The following is a 20,136-nucleotide window of genomic DNA, read 5'->3' as shown; positions in this document are numbered from 1 at the left end:
ATTACGAAGGAAACTAAATGGACACCACAGCCAGAATGACTGTAGCTGATGCGAAGTAAAATATTACACGTTTCTACATTATTGATCTTCCATTCAATAATTAGCTGTTTAACAAAATTAAACTTGATAAGCAATGCCACATCCTCAACGTTTTCTTCTCATCATCACCAACAATCCTATTGAAACCACTGTTACCCTTGGATTGGACCAACCTCTTTGCCATCCCTATCTCCGTTTTTAGCAAACCAGCGTTGGTGCAAAAGAAAAGACTAAGCCTTGAGATCCTTCAAAGACTCCCCCCAAAACAACCTAATGCTCGAACTACTCTATGACACTGCCAACTCCTCATCCAATGCCAACACCCTTCGACAATTTTTTGGAAAGCTTTGTGAGCATATTGGTCCCATGTACAAAACGCAAGCTAGTTAGAATGCAGCATTCTGACGTTACCGTCACATCTGGTTTTGAGTGTGTATTAATGTTTTATATGTAACAAAAGGGAGTTATGTATTTTCTAATTTGCTTTTTCTAGATAATAGGGTGTCTGTCCTCATAAATTGTTGTCTAGTATACCTGCATTTCCTTGAGTGTTCGGCTATAAAACCATTTGTATATCTTTTTTTTAAGTGTTCTCTGTGTAAGGAGTGCCAGAGATGCTGGAATCTATCTAATTTTGACAACTGCAGGCCACTTGTCCATCTTTCCTCTGCTGTTCACAGCACCAGGTAAAACTATTCTCATGTTTTATCTTGGATGTTTAAGTTGTTGCATGACTGCCCATCTGCTTTCAGTGCAAATCATTTCAAAATAGCCTTTTAATTAATTCATTGTGCCTTCCTATGTGATTTGTTTTTAATACTAATTAGGCTGTACACATTTCCCAATATTTGTGCATTCATTTTGTGTTTACGTGTAATCCATACGGAAATTCCACATGGGCCCCATCTCCAAATAACACACAGTGATATTGTGACCATCATGTACGCACGAGAAAAAGGTAAATATATGCTTCATAAAGTTGGTCCTGGCGTCCCAAGAAGAGAGTGCAGGTTCATTAAAGGGCACTCCAATTGGGATAATGGAAAAGTAAATAATATTACTGAGACATATTAATAGCGAAACATGGAATTCTATTGGTGTCAGTGTTGAAACATTAACCAATTCCTTCCATGCAGTTAGTGGTTTAGTAATGGTTTGGTTACTTACCAGTAATCCCATTACTCTAGTCCTTCTTAGTTCCATATCTTACAGCACCCAAGACCATAGCAAGATGACCCCACCTAAAGCCTGCATATTGAAGGACAAATGTGGATGGCACTGCCCAGTAGACTTTCTTAGGGCCCCCACCAAGGTAGCAGCCATATTTCATATTTAGGTAGATCTGACGTGAACCAAGTCCTGGACCTGAAGATTACCATTTGCATTCCTTAGTTTAAAGAGGAACTACCAAGGTGATCAGATATATTTGCATTTAGACTTCTGTACTCAAGCTTTGATTTGATGCATGAGCGATGTGTTTAGACACCCCACCCACCATAGGGCATGATGTTAGAATGTACTGCATTGGGAGAGTCTTGGTTCTAACCCCTCTGTTTGTGACTAACACCACTTTGGAGAAGGACGGAGGTACTGTTTTGGCCTAGTTCGATGCACTTGCTTGTTTAAATGGAACACTGAGGTAACAAAATGTTCAGAGTGCTATGTTGTGGTTTACTATACATTAACCTACTAACTTAGGTTCAACAATGTTTATTGGAGGGGATGTCTGTACTATCTTGACAGTGGTGATTGGGCACACCTGTCAGCTATTGGCTGGTGATGCTAGCACTGGCAGTCCCCAGCCAGATACTCATTGCATTGTTTATCTGAGTAGTTTGGGCATTTACTGCACCTGTTTAGTGTCCTTTTTTGGACTTAATTTTCTGCTAAGGGGTGGAGCAAACTTGCTAAAAGTTAGTTGATAAATGCAATACTTCAAAGAATGTGGATGTGTGGGGGGTGGAAGTCAATTTCAGGTGGGATGATGGAACTGAAAGCCACCATTGAGCACTGGTGAATGACAGAGCCTCCCATGAATCAAATGATTTCCTGGAATATCAGAGGGTTAAACAGCCCGAGAAAGGCCAGGCGTGTGTTTGCATACTTTAATGGGCAAGAGGTGAATATAGCTTTTCTGCAGGAGACCCACCCGACATCCCCTACTGAGAGCAAATTTGCTAGAGGCTGGAGATAAGATTACTTCTCTTCATTCATGGTGGTGGTCACTGTTGTCCTCCCAAGTTTCTGCTCCATACAGAAGGTCTGATTTTGGGTTGGTGTTAAAAAGCCTGACCTTGGTTTGTAGGGTTAGGTTCTTGGAGCTCCAGCTCCTTTTTTGCTGAATGAAGGCAGCTCTTATCTTGTCGATTCCTGCCTTGATGTCAGTGTCTGTGCCGCCCTGCGTGTTTATAACACTGCCCAGGTAAGTAAAGGCCTCAACCTCTTCCAGTGCACTGCCTTCAAGAGTGACTGCAGTTGTGCTTTCTGTGTTAACCTTCAGGATCTTAGTTCTTCCCCTGTCAATGTTGAGGTCAAGTTGTGCTGATGTGGCTGCCATATTGCTGGTCTTTTCTTGCATCTGCAGATGGGAATGGGAGAGTAGGGCCAGGTCGTCTGCAAAGTCCAGGTCGTTGATCTGTGTCCAAGGCATCCACTAGATCCCATTGCTTCTCCTTGCTGTAAATGTTCTTCATAAATGCAGCAGGAAGAGAAAAGGCAAGAGTAAGCAACTCTGGCAGACGCTTGTCCTCACTTCAAAGGCTTACATGAGTTGTCCTCCATGGACTATTTTGCAGATTACTCCCTCTTAAGAGTTCCTGATGATTCTTATGAGTTGATCTGGAGCATCATAGTAGCGGAAGAGTTTCCAAAGGATCTCTCGGTCCACATTGTTGAAGGCCTTCTCATAGTCCATGAAGATGAAATGTATATGTTCTCTAAAGTGCAAAAATAAAATATGAAATTGTAAAGTATTACCTAAGGCCCAGCTTTTTCTTTCACAGGACACTCCTAATTCAAGACTTGGAAAAAGTGGACATTATGTAAAATGTAAGCTAGGATTGCTAAACTCTTGAAATGCTTCCAAAGTCTCTGCTTGTGAATCCTAGTGAGAAATCCTTGCCATTCACCTTCTGCCAAAAGCTAGAAAGCAGGTGGTAGCTCTTGCCCATACTCGTCGTTCGAGGGCTTGATGTGTATGCATGTTTTTCAGATGGAAAATATTGAAAAGCCGTCAAAGCAACACTTTGACCATTACCTGATTGAATAACTTGTCAAGACCGGGGCAGTACTAAGGTTGCAGCTTGACACACTGAAGCTTTCTCGTCATGTACAGAATGGGACTGGCTGTGCACTCCTGCTTCGGAAATACGATTAGTGGTAGTTCTTTATTTTTTTTAAACACCTGTCATTTGAAATAATTTTCTTGTATTCTTTTCATACTGAGGATAAGTTGTTTCTTCAGAATCTTGTGTGCACTAATTTCAGGGAGGGCTGCAGAATGCTTTTCCATCTGAATGAAATCCCTGCTTGCTTAACAATGTGCTTTTGTTTTCAGAACTCCCCATCAAAATCCTACTCATGTTGCTTTTCACTGTCTTCAGTTTCTCTTCACTCAAGACTTTATTCAGGTAAGGAGAGAAAGTTCCTTCACAATGTGGGATATAATTGTGGTTACCTCGCATTGCCTTTCTCGCAGCTGTAGTCCTCCTTTGACCTCTGCAAAATCGAAATACAGTTAGTATGTCAGCGCAAAAACAATTGTGATGAAAGTATTCTTATAGATACATGGCTGCCCAGCCTAAGCATTTAAGTATTAAAAATTCCCTAGAGTGAATCCCGGACTAATCAGCACATTGTAACTAAGAGATTTGGATTAAAATGTGACAATAAGGTTTGTGTTTCAGTAGGATGATTCGAATTTTTTTACTACAGAGATACCTTCTCTGGCCAAAATAGATGGGGTTTGTATTTTAGTGTAATATCCACATACAGCTTAATTTAGCAACCCCTTCTATTTACACCAGGCACTTAACTTACATTGGGGAAGTACAGTTCGGTGTCATTAAATGGTGGTGCATAGTTTTTTTCCATGAAATGCTCCGAACTTACAACGTTTCTAAATGCTAGGCCTTTAAAACTACAATTAGTGCGTTATAGACCCTATGTGTACTACCATGCTTACAACTGAAGAAACGTTTATTCTTCTACACCTTACAAACTCTTTTGGGTAGCCAATGTTCAGTAAATAGTATGGGGCTTGCTTTTTTCCCATTCTAGCCGGCTATATTACAGTGTTTCTGCTTTTTTCTTTTCTCCACCTACTTTCTCCTTAAACAAGTACAGCATTCCTGCTGGTACCTTTTATCTCAGCATGTCTACTAATTTCTATTTCTCACACCTGCTCTCATATTCCCTGCCGTAGCCTCATATTTGCCTGGAGATATATGTCCCCACCTCCTGCTTTCCTGAATTTTTCTTTCTGTCTTGTTGACCAGCTATGATTTATGTGCCAATGCCTTTCCTCATCACTCCCCATATGGGTTCTCCTACGGGATTGTTTCTGGCTATGTTTTGATTAAATATAGCTATTCATATAAGAGACAAAGGCTTCTCGTCTGTAAACTAATTTGTCCCTTGTCTGTACTTTACAAGGTTTCTGTTGATGAAGATTTCAGACTTGTACTTCTACCACGTGCCCGCCAGTTTTATAGCCTGTCACTTTTTACAGCTTACTGTAGGAGCCTAGATAAAGATGTTTAGTTTTGAAGAATACTTCTAACCACATTTCCTCACCAGGAGTCTGGCAGTTTCTGGCAGCAGTGCTCCAGTGCTTGGTCTATTCTGTTTGTAAAATTATGTAGCAGAGCTGCATATAAGTGTCATCCATGTGCACTGATATCAGTTCCTTTCTTTCTGCACTTTGCTATGCAGAACTGGAGTTCCACTACCAGTTTCATCGGCCTTCCAAAGACTAGAAAACAAAATCCAGTATGCTAGGGAATTATGTCTCCTCCTAACACAACAGATTTTAAACCATACTGTATCTGTTAAAAAAAAAAAAATGTCAGTCACAACCGCCACAAGGAACATCTGTGGTATCTGGGCTTGGGTCACGACTAGAAGCTGTGCAGATAAATGCTCCCTTGTGCACACGTAGGCCGACTGGGGCAGAGAAGTAAAGCTGAACATCAGTGAACATAAGAAGTCACAGCCCTCAAATGTCTCGCTCCCACTCTAATTTTTGGCAGAGAGTTGGTCCCTCTCTCTAGGCCTTTCCCGTGAGTGTTCAAGGTTGCAGTTGAAATTCTCTGGTAAGTCCTAAAACTAACATTAAAAAATCCCCACTTCTGCTACTTGGCATCCCAAGAGAAGGACATCGTAATGTGAGTAGGTCTCCCTCTAAGTCCAGAGTTGCAGAGGCAATTCCTCAATTGATCCTGGTGCACAAGAGTTCCTTGAGGCATCAGCAATATTGCAGTAGATTGAGGGCTTCAAGGAGTCTTTGCTGCAGATTTGTAGTGCTCTTCTCTGACCCGATGGTGTACCGTGGGTCCCAAGGAAACTGCAGGTGCCTGAAGTCGGGTTACTATTGGCAGATGTGCCCTTGGTTCTGTCTGACCCCTTGGGACCTGCTTCAGGTCCCATTCTGACTCTGCTACAGGCATCTATTCCAGTCCATGACCTGCACCAGGCTGCCCCACGTCGATGCCAGTACAGACACCATAGGTGCCAGAAGAGGATCTGGTGCTGATTCTGATGTCCGACACCGAACTACTTTGGCCTGATGTCGATCGACTCGTGCAATTATATTACAAAAGCACAACTGGTCACCTTTAGCCTTACTCAGACTCAGTGCCTTTACTATGGTAGACATGTGCCAGAGCTCTATTATATTGTGAACAAGGATGGGAACGATGATGGTGAGGGGGCATGGCTTTCTCCTTCCCTCACCACCCAGATGACTATTGCATTGATATACGAGGAGCCAGTGGCTTGATACCTCCCCTTAGGCAGTGTTCGACTCGCCACTAGAGCCACCAACAGAAAAAAGTGCATCATTTAAAATGGGTGGTCTTGTGGGCTGTTGAGTTCTTAGATTTACAGCTGCCTTCAGTCGAGACCAAAACTAACTTCATTTCAGAAGATCTGCAGCCTAGGGCAGCCATGTCTGAGCACTTGCTCCACTGATACCTTGATGGCCAAAGCCCTGTCCCTACCTGCTGGTAATTATAACTAAACGTTCTACTCCGGAGACCTTTGTGGTTCAAGCTTCAACTAGTAAGATGAATCCCAGTTCATTTCCCATTACCCCTCCGGATAGAGAGTCCAAGAGGATTGAGGCAATTTGCAAATATTTTTCCTCTACCAGCCTGGCATTGGGATCCATAAATGGTGTATGTTTATTGGGTCACTACATCCATGCCCTCTGGGACCTGGAGACCTTTTTAGTTTAGACAATCCATGATGGACAAGATGCCGCGAAATATGTTATCCAAGCTAGTCTAGATAATACCTGGGGAGGGCTGTTGTCACCATTGGTGTGCTCCACTGACGTTTGGATGTGTATCAACAGGATTCTGCAAAGATGTACAAGCCTCTCCCATGGATATGCTTTATGATGGCTAACGCCTTTTTAGAGAAAATGCATATTCTGCCTGAAGCTCTTTAACGAGATTAGAGCCACATTGAATGATTTGTAGGACCCATCTGCATCTGTGTATGGTGACCCCTGCCAAGCAGTTCCTGTATCAGTTCAAAATCTTCAGAGGGTACTCCAGTGAGCTGTTCTATAGGCAAAAATAGTCACTCCAGCCAGTACAGCGGTCATCCCAGTCCTTTCAGGGCTCGGGACCTGGGTCTGGCATTCAGCATGCGGGTCAGTAGATCCAACAGGTACTAAACTGCTTCATTTGCCCTTAGTGGCACATAACCATCCTGTGGGAGACAGGACACAGCACTTCCTTCCAGGATGGCAATTTATCACGTCTGACAGATGCAGATGGGTCGCACAAATCATTCAGTGTGGCTATGCCCTACCATTTCTTTTGCCCTGCCAAATCTCTCCTCCCCCCACATCAGAGGGATTTTCAGAGGAGCATCTGTACATTCTATTACAGGAGGTACAAGTGTTACTTTCGAAAGGTATTATTGAGAGGGTTCCAGACTCGGAAAGAGGATTGGGTTGTTACTCTAGCTATTTCCTTGTGCCAAAGAAGGATGGGGTCTCTGGCTAATTTTGGACCTTTGATCTCTGAATGCCTTGCTGCGGAAGGAAAAATTCAGAATGCTCATCCCGCTCAGATCCTGTCTGCTCTGGATTTGTGGTTTGTCTGCTCTGGTTTGTGTCTTTGGGCCTGCTGGACGCATATTTTCATATAGCCGTTTAGTAGTCCCACAGACGTTATCCGTGTTTCAAGGTAGGCAACAAACATTTTCAGTTTGCTGTGCTCCCCTTTGACCTCACCAGTGTCCCTTGAGCGTTCATGAAAGCAGTAGTGATGGTCGCTGCCAACCTTCAGAGGTCGGGGAAACCAGTTAACCCTTACCTCAACAACTGGCTGTTGAAAGGGTCTCACCACAGTCTGTCATAGACCACCTTCAGACGACGGCGAACCTCCTAACATCATTGAAGTTCACCATCAACAAACGAAAGTCGCACCTGACTCTTTCTCAAAGGCTCCCTTTCTTTGGATCTGTCCTGGACACAGAGCAGGAGATGCATTCCTGCAGGAATATAACACAGGACTCCTGTATGCCTTTGCGCCATGCCTCCAGTTCAGAAAAAGAAAAGGAACACCTGGGCACAATTTATTGTAGTGACTCTGGAGTATCCCAGGAGAGTGTGGTGTTTGGAACTACTGAGCATGAGCATCTGTTCTCTGATCACATCACTTCGGAAGGATCTTTTGTCTCAGCAGCAGGGCAGATTCCTTCACCCTAATCTGCACAATCTACACCTCCACGTTTGGAGATTTGAGCAACAGTAGTTGAATGCTTTTTATCTGCTGCCTAAAGTGGTGGATGTAATCTTTCTGCCAAGGCACTTTCCATTAAATCTATTTATGCTGGGAACTGGGACACATTTTTGGCTGGGTTTGTCATTTTGCATGACTAACCCTTAAGAAGTACAGAGTTCTAACCCTTAAGAAGTACAGAGTTCTGATGTTCTTTTGTATGTTTTATCTTTGTCCCACAAAGGCCTTGCAGTGATCACTATTAAAGGCTGTTTCTCTGCCCTTTCAGCTTGTCTGCATTTTCCGGCCCAACTGTTGTTCAAATAATCTCTTTTGATGAGAATATTCAAATATTTGAGACACAAGTGTGTCCCAACCATTGTGAGTCCAAAGTGGCACCTTAACTTTGTCTTGATGTTTCTCATGTGTATGTTGTTCAAGCCGATACATTACTTCTTGCTGCGTCTCCTGACTTTAACCCCTTCGATGCTGATGACGAGCTCAGCTCGTCATCACCCACGGGTGTCGTGTGCTGATGACGAGCTGAGCTCGTCATGGTGCCACTAAAATAGCAATTTCCAGCACAGAAGGGGGAAAAAACCTAGCAGCCAAGGTGTTAAAGACCACCTTTCTCATTTTGATTATAGCAGCTCATTGCTTGAGTGGACTTCGGGCACTGTCAGTGCAACAGCCATATGCCACCTTTTTCCCCAGACAGATTGATGCAGAGGACTTGGGCAACTTCTCACCTAGATTATCCAGTATTAGGGGTGTCTTTCATAGATTCACATGCCTGAATCATTCCCCGTCGTCGAGACGGGAGCCTCCGGTACATAAAATAGTAATGTCCTATAGACATACATAGAGAAAAGGGTCTAAGGGCCTCCCCTTAGTAGCCTTTCCTTGTCCTTATGTAACAAGCATTAGAAATGCAATAGGTCTCGCAGCATTAGAGTTAGTGCTTTTAGAATTGTTAATGGTTTTTTTTGTAAATCTTTAGCATGAGGGTGAGGGTGAGTGAGGGTGAGTGAGGGTGAGTGTGAGTGAGTGTGAGTGTGGGTGAGTGGGGTTGAGTGTGAGTGGGGGTGAGTGTGGGTGAGGGTGAGGGATTGAGGGTGAGGGGTTGAGGGCGAGTGAGGGTGAGGGGTTGAGGGTGAATGAGGGTGAGTGGGGGTGAGTGAGGGTGAGGGGTTGAAGGTGAGTGAGGGTGAAGGTGAGTGTGGGTGAGTGTGGGTGAGTGAGGGTGAGTGTGGGTGAGTGAGGGTGAGTGTGGGTGAGTGTGGGTGAGTGTGGGTGAGTGTGGGTGAGTGTGGGTGAGTGTGGGTGAATGAGGGTGAGTGGGGGTGAGTGAGGGTGAGGGGTTGAAGGTGAGTGAGGGTGAAGGTGAGTGTGGGTGAGTGTGGGTGAGGGATTGAGGGTGAGGGGTTGAGGGTGGAATTTCTTAACCATACATTTAAATAACAACGATTCTGATATACAATTAGACAGAACCTTACCACTTTACACTGCAATCAGGGACCTAGACAGTAAAACAGATAATCAGCAATTCGAAGTGCGTTTCTTCTAGATTTACAAAAAACGCCCGTCTTTTTTAGAAGCTAACAAATATATAAGTCACAAATTATCTCTAAGTGACTAAATATTTTAAGTGACTGTTAAACTGGGTTCTGCTTAACTATTTTCTGGTGGTCAAAATTCGCCTCATAATGCCGTGACAGTGATGTAATCATAGTGACTCACTGAGTAAAAGGTTCAAAACCTCGCTCAGAACGTGAAGTAGAAATAAGTTCACGGATCTATGTGGCTCAAACATGCAAACAGTACATCTGTTTGTCGCCGCAAAGATGGTGCAGGCCAGGCAGGCCAGGAGGTAAGGAAAACAAGACGGAGGGCATTGCTGTGGGGAGGGGGGGGGGAGGAGAAGTGCGACACGGCCGCAGCAGGGGGCGGAGCGGGGAGAGAAATGTAATTGACACGGCCGGCCGGTCGTGAAACTGAAAGCATGGCCGGCCGGCCGTGAAAGCCTTTTTAAATAACAACGATTCTGATATACAATTAGACAGAACCTTACCACTTTACACTGCAATCAGGGACCTAGACAGTAAAACAGATAATCAGCAATTCGAAGTGCGTTTCTTCTAGATTTACAAAAAACGCCCGTCTTTTTTAGAAGCTAACAAATATATAAGTCACAAATTATCTCTAAGTGACTAAATATTTTAAGTGACTGTTAAACTGGGTTCTGCTTAACTATTTTCTGGTGGTCAAAATTCGCCTCATAATGCCGTGACAGTGATGTAATCATAGTGACTCACTGAGTAAAAGGTTCAAAACCTCGCTCAGAACGTGAAGTAGAAAAAAGAAATATAAATCACAGTGCGACTATACACATACCAAATAGATCGACGGGCAGGGGGGTGGGAGGGGATGGAGACGGCGCACGTAAGTGAGGGCGCAGAAGATGGCTGAAGCAGGGGGCTGGGTGAAACAACCGAGCAGGGAGATGGACATTAGAAATTGTGGTTTGTTGTCGTCCGGTAGCGGCAGGCAGGCAGGGGAGGAGAGGAGGAGGGGGGAGGAGAGTAGGGGAGGCACGGCGGGAGGAGAGGAGGAGGGGGGAGGAGAGTAGGGGTGGAACGGGGGCGGAGAGGGGAGAGGTGCGAGTAAAAAAAATGACTGTTAAACTGGGTTCTGCTTAACTATTTTCTGGTGGTCAAAATTCGCCTCATAATGCCGTGACAGTGATGTAATCATAGTGACTCACTGAGTAAAAGGTTCAAAACCTCGCTCAGAACGTGAAGTAAAAAAAAGAAATATAAATCACAGTGCGACTATACACATACCAAATAGATCGACGGGCAGGGGGGTGGGAGGGGATGGAGACGGCGCACGTAAGTGAGGGCGCAGAAGATGGCTGAAGCAGGGGGCTGGGTGAAACAACCGAGCAGGGAGATGGACATTAGAAATTGTGGTTTGTTGTCGTCCGGTAGCGGCAGGCAGGCAGGGGAGGAGAGGAGGAGGGGGGAAGAGAGTAGGGGAGGCACGGCGGGAGGAGAGGAGGAGGGGGGAGGAGAGTAGGGGTGGAACGGGGGCGGAGAGGGGAGAGGTGCGAGTAAAAAAAAAAAAAAAAGAAGCCGGAGGGAAGAGAGGGGAGGGGGGAGGAGAGCGAAAGGATCGGAGACACGGCGGGCAGGGGAGGGGGCGGAGAGGGGAGAGGAGAAATGCGACACGGAGGGAAGGGGAGGGGGCGGAGCGGGGAGGGGGCGGAGAGGGGAGAGAGAGAGTAGGCAAGGGTAAACAAACACGGACGTGCACGCGCCCATGACTTTTAAGGTCAATGCGCATGCGCATAAGCTTAATGCGCATGCGCATTGACCTTAAAAGTCACGGGCACTGCAAGGAATCGCCACGATTCCTTGCAGTTAGATAAAGAGTGGATGAGCCCCTATAGTCTCGCTTGCTCGATGCGCATGCGCATCGACAGGCGAGACCTAAAAAGGACCAAATTCTCACAGTCAGCCAATCAGCTCCGACCTCCCTCTAGAACCTTCCTGGGAGGAGCCTCAGTCCCTCAGATTTTCTACCGCACGTTGTGCTAGGGAGTCTCCAGCCTGAGCTCTCCTCAGGATTCCTTCAACTTCAACAAACTTTCTTTGAAAGTGATATCTGAACCCTCAACTCTTCAAGGATTACTTCACTACACTGTCTTGGCAGTAAGTGTTTTCTTTCCACTGCTTCTTCCATGTCAGAATCAAAGAAGAAAGCCCTTTTCAGGGCCTGCTCTTCCTGTGGGAAGAAAAGGATCCATGTGGATGACCAGCATGACCTGTGCTTGTATTGCCTTTACCCGGACCATGTCTCAGACAAATGCAAGATTTGTAGGTCTTTTCCTAAAAAGACCGTGAGAGATGGGGAAGGTCGCCTTCTTATTTGGCTTGACAGGCTTAAGGACAGAGACAATCTGGACTCCTCTGTGAGCAGTGTTTCCAGGACCTCAGCTGTCTCTCAAAAGAGGCCTAGGGTGTCTTCCCCTGGCCCCTCAGACACTCCTCCTAGGAAGACCCACAAGAAGTCTTCAGAGGCGAGATCTGCGACATCTTCAGTGTCTGCTAAGGATGATAAAACCTTTAAGAAGCCTGCTCCGTCCTCTAGACAAGCCCAGAGGACTACCTCAGTCACGACCACAGTGTCTACCACATCAGCGTCGTCGCCTTCAGCGTCGACGACTAAGTCTTCCTCATCTTCAGGTAGACCTGTTTCCTCTATTATACTCCTAAAATCGTCGTCGACGACAAAGACCATGTCGACAACGAAGACTACACCGTCGACGCCGCCGTCGTCATTGACGAGCCCATCGTCGTCGAAGATGTTGCCAAAGATCCCACCGTCGACGACGAAGGTGTCGACGAGAGACTCGACGACGAGGACGTCGTCTACGAAAACACCGTCGACGAAGACGTCGACGACGACTTCGCAGTCGTCGACGACCAAGAATCAATCGCCCACTCCACCGTCGACGAGGACCTCGTCGACGACTCCGTCGACGAAAGGCTCGTCGTCGATGACCAAAGACTCTCCGTCGACGGCGAAGACTCCGTCGACAAAGGACTCGACGACGACAACACCGTCGACGGAAGACTCGTCGTCGAAGATGGCACTGCCTGAGCCATGGAAAAAATCGAAACTGGTGGAAGTATCGACCTTCATGCTGCCGCCATCGACGGTTCCCTCGACGACGACAGGCTCTGATGCGAAGTCTGGCAAGCCTACCAAACCGCAAATTACCCCGGAAACAACATCTCCGAGCAAAGTGGAAACGCAGCCACCTCAGGAAATCTTCCAAAGTGAAGAATCCGAAGAGGATGACCATCTGGATCCCTCTACTTCGGTCTCGGACCTTAACATCAAATGCCAAAGCACTGATGAGGAACAGGAAGACTTCACCTATCAGGAACACTCTGTCCATACTAGCGTCCGCACGGAAGTCACCCCCATGATATGCTTACCGGCGACCCTTGTTAATGACTTAAGATTCCTTGTACAGGATTACAAACAACGCTTTCCGGACGCGGACAGAGGCAGTCAAGCGCCTAAGGTTCATGCGCCTGAGGACAAGGGGAATCAGACACCTACAGTCCAAGTACCAGTGTCCGCCCCAAAACAACCTCAGCATCACCCTCAAACCCACCATGACGTCCAGCCTCAGGTGGTGGTCTCTTCGGACGAAGATGAGGATGAGGAGGAACTGGAGGAAGGAGAGGTCCAGGAGGTACACTCGGACCAGGATGAATAGGATGAATATGTGGCATCATCCCCAGCTTCACCACAACCACGTCAAGCGGACTCCCCGCCTGTGGACATTGCCGGCTTCCATAAGCTTGTGGAGAGAGCAGCGAAGAGATTCCATATGGCTGTGGAATCAACAGAAACGGACTGCTTCTTGCACGATTTCAAAGAACAGACAACAAAAATCACCTTCCTAGGGGCCACCTTGGACACGGAGTGCACAAGAGCCTTCCCCTCGAAGGAGAGGACGGACAAGATCTTATCTCTGGCCACAGCTGTGGCGGCAAAGACACACCTAAAAGTTCAGACTTACACCTCCCTCCTAGGGATGATGTCTTCCTGCATACTCCTCATCCCGCACTGCAGACTCAGAATGCGCCCGTTGCAGGAGGCACTCACGAGCCAATGGACTCAAAGTACTGGCTCCTTCGAAGACATTATTCGGATCACACCAAAAATGTCCAAAGGTCTGGAATGGTGGAAACGTCGCATGAATCTAACTGTAGGGTTACCGTTTCTCCTTCCAGCATCACCTCTGGTGATAACCACAGACGCCTCCCTAGAGGGATGGGGCGCTGTTCTCCAGGACCTTCAGATCAGCGGCAAATGGGACACTCAGGAAAAATTGCTCCATATAAACCTTTTGGAGCTGAGAGCCGTGTATCTGGCTCTCCAGGCCTTCCTGCCACGCATCCAGAACTCCCCGGTGCTCGTCAGGACAGACAACACCACGACGATGCACTATCTCAACAAACAAGGGGGAACGCGTTCGCTCTCTCTCTCACGCGAATCGCAAAAGATCTGGAACTGGCTAGTGCTGCACGGAATCCCGCTCAAAGCGGAATATGTCCCAGGAAAGGACAATACCATCGTGGACGCCCTGAGCAGGCAAAGATCCCTCTCCCAAGAGTGGGAACTATCCGACAGCGCTCTGACTCACATCTTCTCTCAATGGGGAGTCCCGAACATCGACCTGTTTGCCACCAAGGGGAACGCCAAATGCCCAAGCTACGCAAGTTGGCATCCCCAACAAGGGTCACTAGGAAATGCATTTTCCATCGGATGGTTCAGCGCCTTTGCATACGCTTTTCCTCCATTCCCGATGATCCCGAGGCTCCTCAGAAAGATGAAGGTGGAGCCCTGTACCCTGATCCTGATTGCCCCGTTCTGGCCGAGGCAACACTGGTTCTCGGATCTGCTTCGACTCTCCATCAGATCACCGATTCGCCTGAAACAACACCCGAACCTCCTGACGATGTCCAACGGGCAAGTACAGCACCCGAACCTCCAATCGCTCAAATTATCGGCCTGGCTCCTGAGCACAGAGAGTTCGGTGGCCTGAATATCCCACAAGACTGCAGGGATGTATTAGCTAAAGCAAGGGCGGACAGTACGAACAAAACCTACACTCTCAAATGGAAGAGGTTCTGCATTTGGTGTTCGGACCAGGGCCTGCGGCCCCTCGCCATCACCCCTGAACAGATATTACCATACCTCCTGCATTTGGCTCAGTCGGGACTAGCACATGCGTCCATTAAGGTTCACCTGGCGGCTATCTCGAGGTTCACCAGAACTGTCACAGGGCCTTCTCTGTGGTCCAGTCGGCTAGTCAAGCAATTCCTGAAGGGACTCTACAGATCCTTTCCGAGGCCTCGGAAAGTCCCTCCTACATGGCAGCTTAATCTGGTACTCAACCAACTCATGCGTCATCCGTTTGAGCCCATTCATCGGGCCTCTATTAAACACATCTCATGGAAAACAGCGCTCTTGCTCGCTCTAACATCTGCCAGAAGGGTTAGCGAGCTGCAAGCTTTGTCCATTCAGGAACCATATATGCAATTCAGACAGGACAGGGTGATACTGAGACCAAACCCTAAATTCATTCCAAAAGTACCTTCGGACTTTCATCTCAAGGAACCAATAGTCCTTAAGTCCTTCTTTGCCAACCCTTCAACAGCAGCGGAAAGGTCGCTGCATTCTTTGGACCTTATGAGATGCCTAAAGTTCTACCTGGACAAGACTAAGGCTCTCAGGAAATCTTCACAACTGTTCGTGGCATACAGCAGACCGAGAATGGGCCTGCCTCTCACGAAGCAAAGCATCTCCAGATGGATCTCCTCTGCGATTTCATTCTGCCACGACAAGGCCGGCCGGCCTTTGAATGATCATGTCACTGCTCATTCCACCAGGGCGATGTCCACGTCAGCAGCACTGTTCGCTGGAGTGCCGATCCTGGACATCTGCAGAGCGGCGACCTGGAAGTCACCGCACACTTTCTCCAGACACTACTGCCTGGACATCGAACTCCAGAAGGATGCGGCAGTGGGCCAGGCGGTGCTTCGCCATCTCTTTCAGTAAGGTGCGCCTTCCTACATCCCGCCTTCCAGGTATGCACATTCTTGCTCTTGTGATATTCTATCTATGCTGTCTCCATGTTGTATGATATTATATGCATTATCTGACATGACGGCAGAGCAACTTTACTTTACAAATGTGCTCCTATGATTGCTAGCTATTCTGATTCAGGCATGTGAATCTATGAAAGACACCCCTAATACTGGATAAGAAATGCGTTACTTACCTGTAACAGCAGTTATCCAGTATTGGTGTCTTTCATAGATTCACATGCAACCCTCCCGCCTCCCCTGGAAGGACTCACTTCCCTCTCGGACTATATTACGCCAACCTAGCTGGGTGCGTACGAAAATCTGAGGGACTGAGGCTCCTCCCAGGAAAGTTCTAGAGGGAGGTCGGAGCTGATTGGCTGACTGTGAGAATTTGGTCCTTTTTACATAAGGACAAGGAAAGGCTACTAAGGGGAGGCCCTTAGACCCTTTTCTCTATGTATGTCTATAGGACATTACTTTTTTATGTACCGGAGGCTCCCGTCTCGACGACGGGGAATGATTCAGGCATGTGAATCTATGAAAGACACCAATACTGGATAACTGCTGTTACAGGTAAGTAACGCATTTCTTTGTGATTACCTCTCAAGAGGAAGAGAGGCTCCATCCACTGGACTACAAAAGGTTTTACGTTGATCTTACCAAGGAACACCATGAGGAAGATCAGCTGTTTGTGGGGTTGTCTGAGACAAAGAAAGGAAAGGCTGTGCCGAAGAGACCCTATAGTGGTGGATAGCCATCTGCATTAAGTTCTGCTGCACACTGGCCAAGCAGCAGCCTCTAGAAGGTCTGAGAACCAATTCCATCAGAGCTAAGGCTCCTACTGCTGTGTTGGCATGAATAGTGCCTTGGCACCTGCCAGGGTGCTACATGAGTATCAGTGCTCACATTCAAAAAGCACTCATGCCTCGACAGCCAGGTCCGGCAGGAAGGGTGTTTCGCCCACTTGGTCCTGCAAAACATTTTGCGTCTACTCCGCAGACCCTCCATCTAGGGAGGGACCTCTTTGGTATTTGTTCTAAGGTGAGGAATTTGTTCTAAGGTGAGGAATTTGTGGTTAGAAGTATCCATCGGAAAAACAAGTTACTTGCCTTCTGGAACGCTCTTTCTGGTGGATACACTATTTAACTGCAGATTAATCATCCCTCCCCGTTCTGTGGAGTGGCCTGTTTTTAACATCTAAAGAGGTCCCAAGTTAGGTATTAGCACACGGATAACATTTGTTCATGTGCTGCCTTGAGGGCACGGAAAGGAGAAAGACAAGAAATTGGCGTCCGCGCACAAGAGTGGCGCATATATGCTCCTCCACTCAAGCACTTCCAAGGTGGCATAGCCCCACTACACCACCTAGTGGCGCACAGGAGCATTGCTGAAGTAAAGATTCTGGATCCAGCCTAGCGCCTGGGAAGTATTCAAAGGTGAGAAATCTGCGGTTAGAAAGAGTACCCACTAGAAAGAGTGTTACTAACGGTAATCAACTTCTTCTTTTGGCAAAGTGGTGACTATTGTGTTGGTAGATTGCTTTGATATTACACAAAGAGTGTGGCCAGGGCAGTAAATGACAGCCTTCTTCACGTAGCCTCTAAAAACGTTTTTGAGCATCATGCCCAAGTGCACAGTGGTAAGTAATGGCATGTTCAGCCGGATTTATGTAAATGAGTGCAGCATTTGGAAACTTTTCAGTCTCATTACTGTAGCATAAATAATATTTAGAAAGATGAAGGATGCACAGCATATGTTGAGCTTTCTCCTAAATATACACAATGGTATAAGCACACTGATTGCGTGAGTGGAAATGTCGAAGACGTAATGAAAAGACTGGGAGCTAACTGCAGTTTGTTGATGAAGCCGATAAGGTTAAAGAAGCTGCTGAAAGCTTGAGAGAAAGGGGACTTACTACTGACCGTGTCAAAAGCTCAAAGTATAAAAACAAAACTAACATTGGATTCCTCCTTAAATTATGTCCTACTAGAAATGGCTTTTGCTTTCTATATCCTATTTGCACATGTAGTTGTGATGCCATGAGACGAGCAATATATTTGATGAAGTGTATGTAATTCAGGCTCATTGAGATCTCCCTTTCTTTTTATGCATTAGATTATCATTGGGTTTGAATTTATTAGTAGTGAAAAGTACTGGATTGAGACTACCTTGCCGGGAAGTTCCTTGCACCAGTGTAACTATTTCTTGCTCTTCACACTTCATCCCTGTGACAGCTTTTTTTCCAGTCTCTCTTTCTTGAAATATTTTCCAATCCAAACAGTCCATTTATGTTGCTAAATATTCTAGTTCCACCGACTACAATCTGTCCTTAATCATTTAGCAGTCCCGAACATATCCAATCTGCTTTCTTGTGGTCCTTGCTGGCTAGCACTGTGTTAAATAATTCTGGAGTGTGACTTCATTAGCAATTGTCTCCTGTTAAGCAGGGCTGTTTGATGGGCATTAATGCACTGGGGATGCCCGCCTTTTCCGAGGGTGGTCTTGCAGGCAAATGATTGTGACCGTAACAATAATCCTTGCCATCATGTTTTAAGAAACATGACTGCCATCCATACAACTGTGCTGCTTAATTTGAATAGTGGCTTTTTGTCTACATAGCAGGCTCATTTTTATAAAAACAAACACAACGAGATGATGGACGGAGGGCTGAAACTTTTCAGACACTCACCCCCAGTCACAGATCTGGGTTGAATCCAACATCGTTCTTTAGCCCACTTTTCCACCCCAGTTCAGACCCAGCCATATGCAAATCAGTCTTGACCCTCCGCCTCATGGGAACAGTCCAGCCCGAACTGCCAAGCCAGGTCTTCTCTGGACCGGAAACAAGCACCCTGAAGAACCGGGTCAAGCCTGATTTGCTTATGGCTGGGTCTGACCTGGGGTGGCAAAGGGAGCTAAAACCGATGATGAATTCAACCCAGATCTGTGACTGGGTCTGAAAAGTTTAGGCGCTCCATCCATCATCTCCTTGTGTTTGCCTCATTTTTTATAAAACACACTGTCCAAATGTATCTGTATAATCATCTTGTTAATGTATTTATTTATTTATTTGAAAGTTTTATATAGTGCGAACAAGACCCTTACGGGTATCAGAGCGCTTTACAATAAATGTGTATAGGTATAACAGATCAAAAAAAAAAAGAATAAGCAAAACGATAAGATACAAAGCACAGGTCGAACATTATGAGTAGAGTAGAGCGCATTACAACAAAAGTGTATAGGCATAACAAAAACAAAGGAAATAAGTAGGATCGTAAGAGTAGAGTCAAGATGCTGAATATATGAACATAGGACAGATCAGACATTGTGGATATTATGGCTAAAGCAAGATAAAAATGACTGGCTACAATGACAAACCTAGATAAAGGGGCAGGTCAGATAGTGTGCAAGACCAAACCATACAAAAATGAAGGATCAGGGTAGTATATTGATGATTAAAAGTCACAATGAGTAGAATAAAGCTGTACATATAATAGTTAAGCATTCGATTGGTAGATAAGATAATGGAATAAGGGTTATCCCCTGACCAGTTAAGTGATGTTTATGTAAATTTTGCCGTAAGAAAGCCTTTTACTTTCAGTTTGAAGGAACGGAAGGATGGGATTCGTCTAATTTCTGGTGGCAGGGCATTCCATATCCTTGGTGCCATTCCGGACAAGGAGCGATTATACATTTTTTTCCTTCATGAATTATTGTGGTTTCAGAAGGAAGTTTTCCGCACTTCTTGTTGATCTTGATCCTCCAGAAATTGTGAGTTTTTGTGTGAGATAACTTGGGGCACTATGATGTAGGGCCTTGTGCGTCATGCAAGCTATTTTTAGGTGAATTCTGGCTTCAAATGGCAGCCCGTTTAAGGATTTCAGATCCGGGGAGATGTGGGCCCATTTTTCGAGCCAGTGATGAGTCTCGCTGCAGCGTTGATGGAGGCTCTAAGAGGAGCTGTGGAGGTTTTGGGAAGTCCGCCTAACGAGACACTCCCATAGTCCAGCCTCAGTAGAACTAAGGCCTGCACCGCTAACTTGAAGTCAGTTGGGGGTAAGAAGGGCTTAATCTTCCTTAGTGTGTTGATCTGAAAGTTTGCTCCTTTCGTTGCATTACTAATATGCTTCTGCATATTGAGGTTACAATCCAGGGTTATACCTAGTGATTTTGCCGAGTCAACAATGGTTGGTTGAGCATGTAGTGCTGTGAGGTGTTTTATAAGATTGTTCATAGTGGGGACTTTGGCGGGGGGAGCAATGAGGAGGAATTCAGTTTTTGAGGCATTCAATTTGAGGTGATTCACAGCCAGCCAGTATTGGGTGATCTTAAGAGTATTGTTGAGCAAAGTAATGTCGTCCAAGGTATTGATCTTGAGGTAGAGTTGGGTATCGTCTGCATACATGTGGAATTGCACATTGGATTTTTGTAGCAGATCGGTAAGAGGTTCCATGAATAGGTTGAAGAGT

General features: G+C 46.1%; 1 protein-coding gene across 1 annotated transcript in view; it reads left to right on the top strand.

Annotated features, from left to right (window-relative positions):
* ALG8 (ALG8 alpha-1,3-glucosyltransferase) overlaps positions 1 to 20,136 on the top strand; it is a 152,120-nt gene that overhangs the window by 116,036 nt on the left and 15,948 nt on the right. The window contains exons 11-12 of the mRNA XM_086933905.1: positions 628 to 725; positions 3,596 to 3,668. Of these exons, the coding sequence (XP_086790031.1) occupies positions 628 to 725; positions 3,596 to 3,668 (171 nt within the window). The remainder of the gene's footprint in view (positions 1 to 627; positions 726 to 3,595; positions 3,669 to 20,136) is intronic.

The sequence above is a fragment of the Lissotriton vulgaris genome, chromosome 8, assembly GCF_964263255.1.
Source record: "Lissotriton vulgaris chromosome 8, aLisVul1.2, whole genome shotgun sequence".
Classification (NCBI taxonomy): domain Eukaryota; kingdom Metazoa; phylum Chordata; class Amphibia; order Caudata; family Salamandridae; genus Lissotriton; species Lissotriton vulgaris.
The sequence above is the reverse complement of the archived record's forward strand: the minus strand, read 5'-3'. Positions and strand labels throughout refer to the sequence as shown.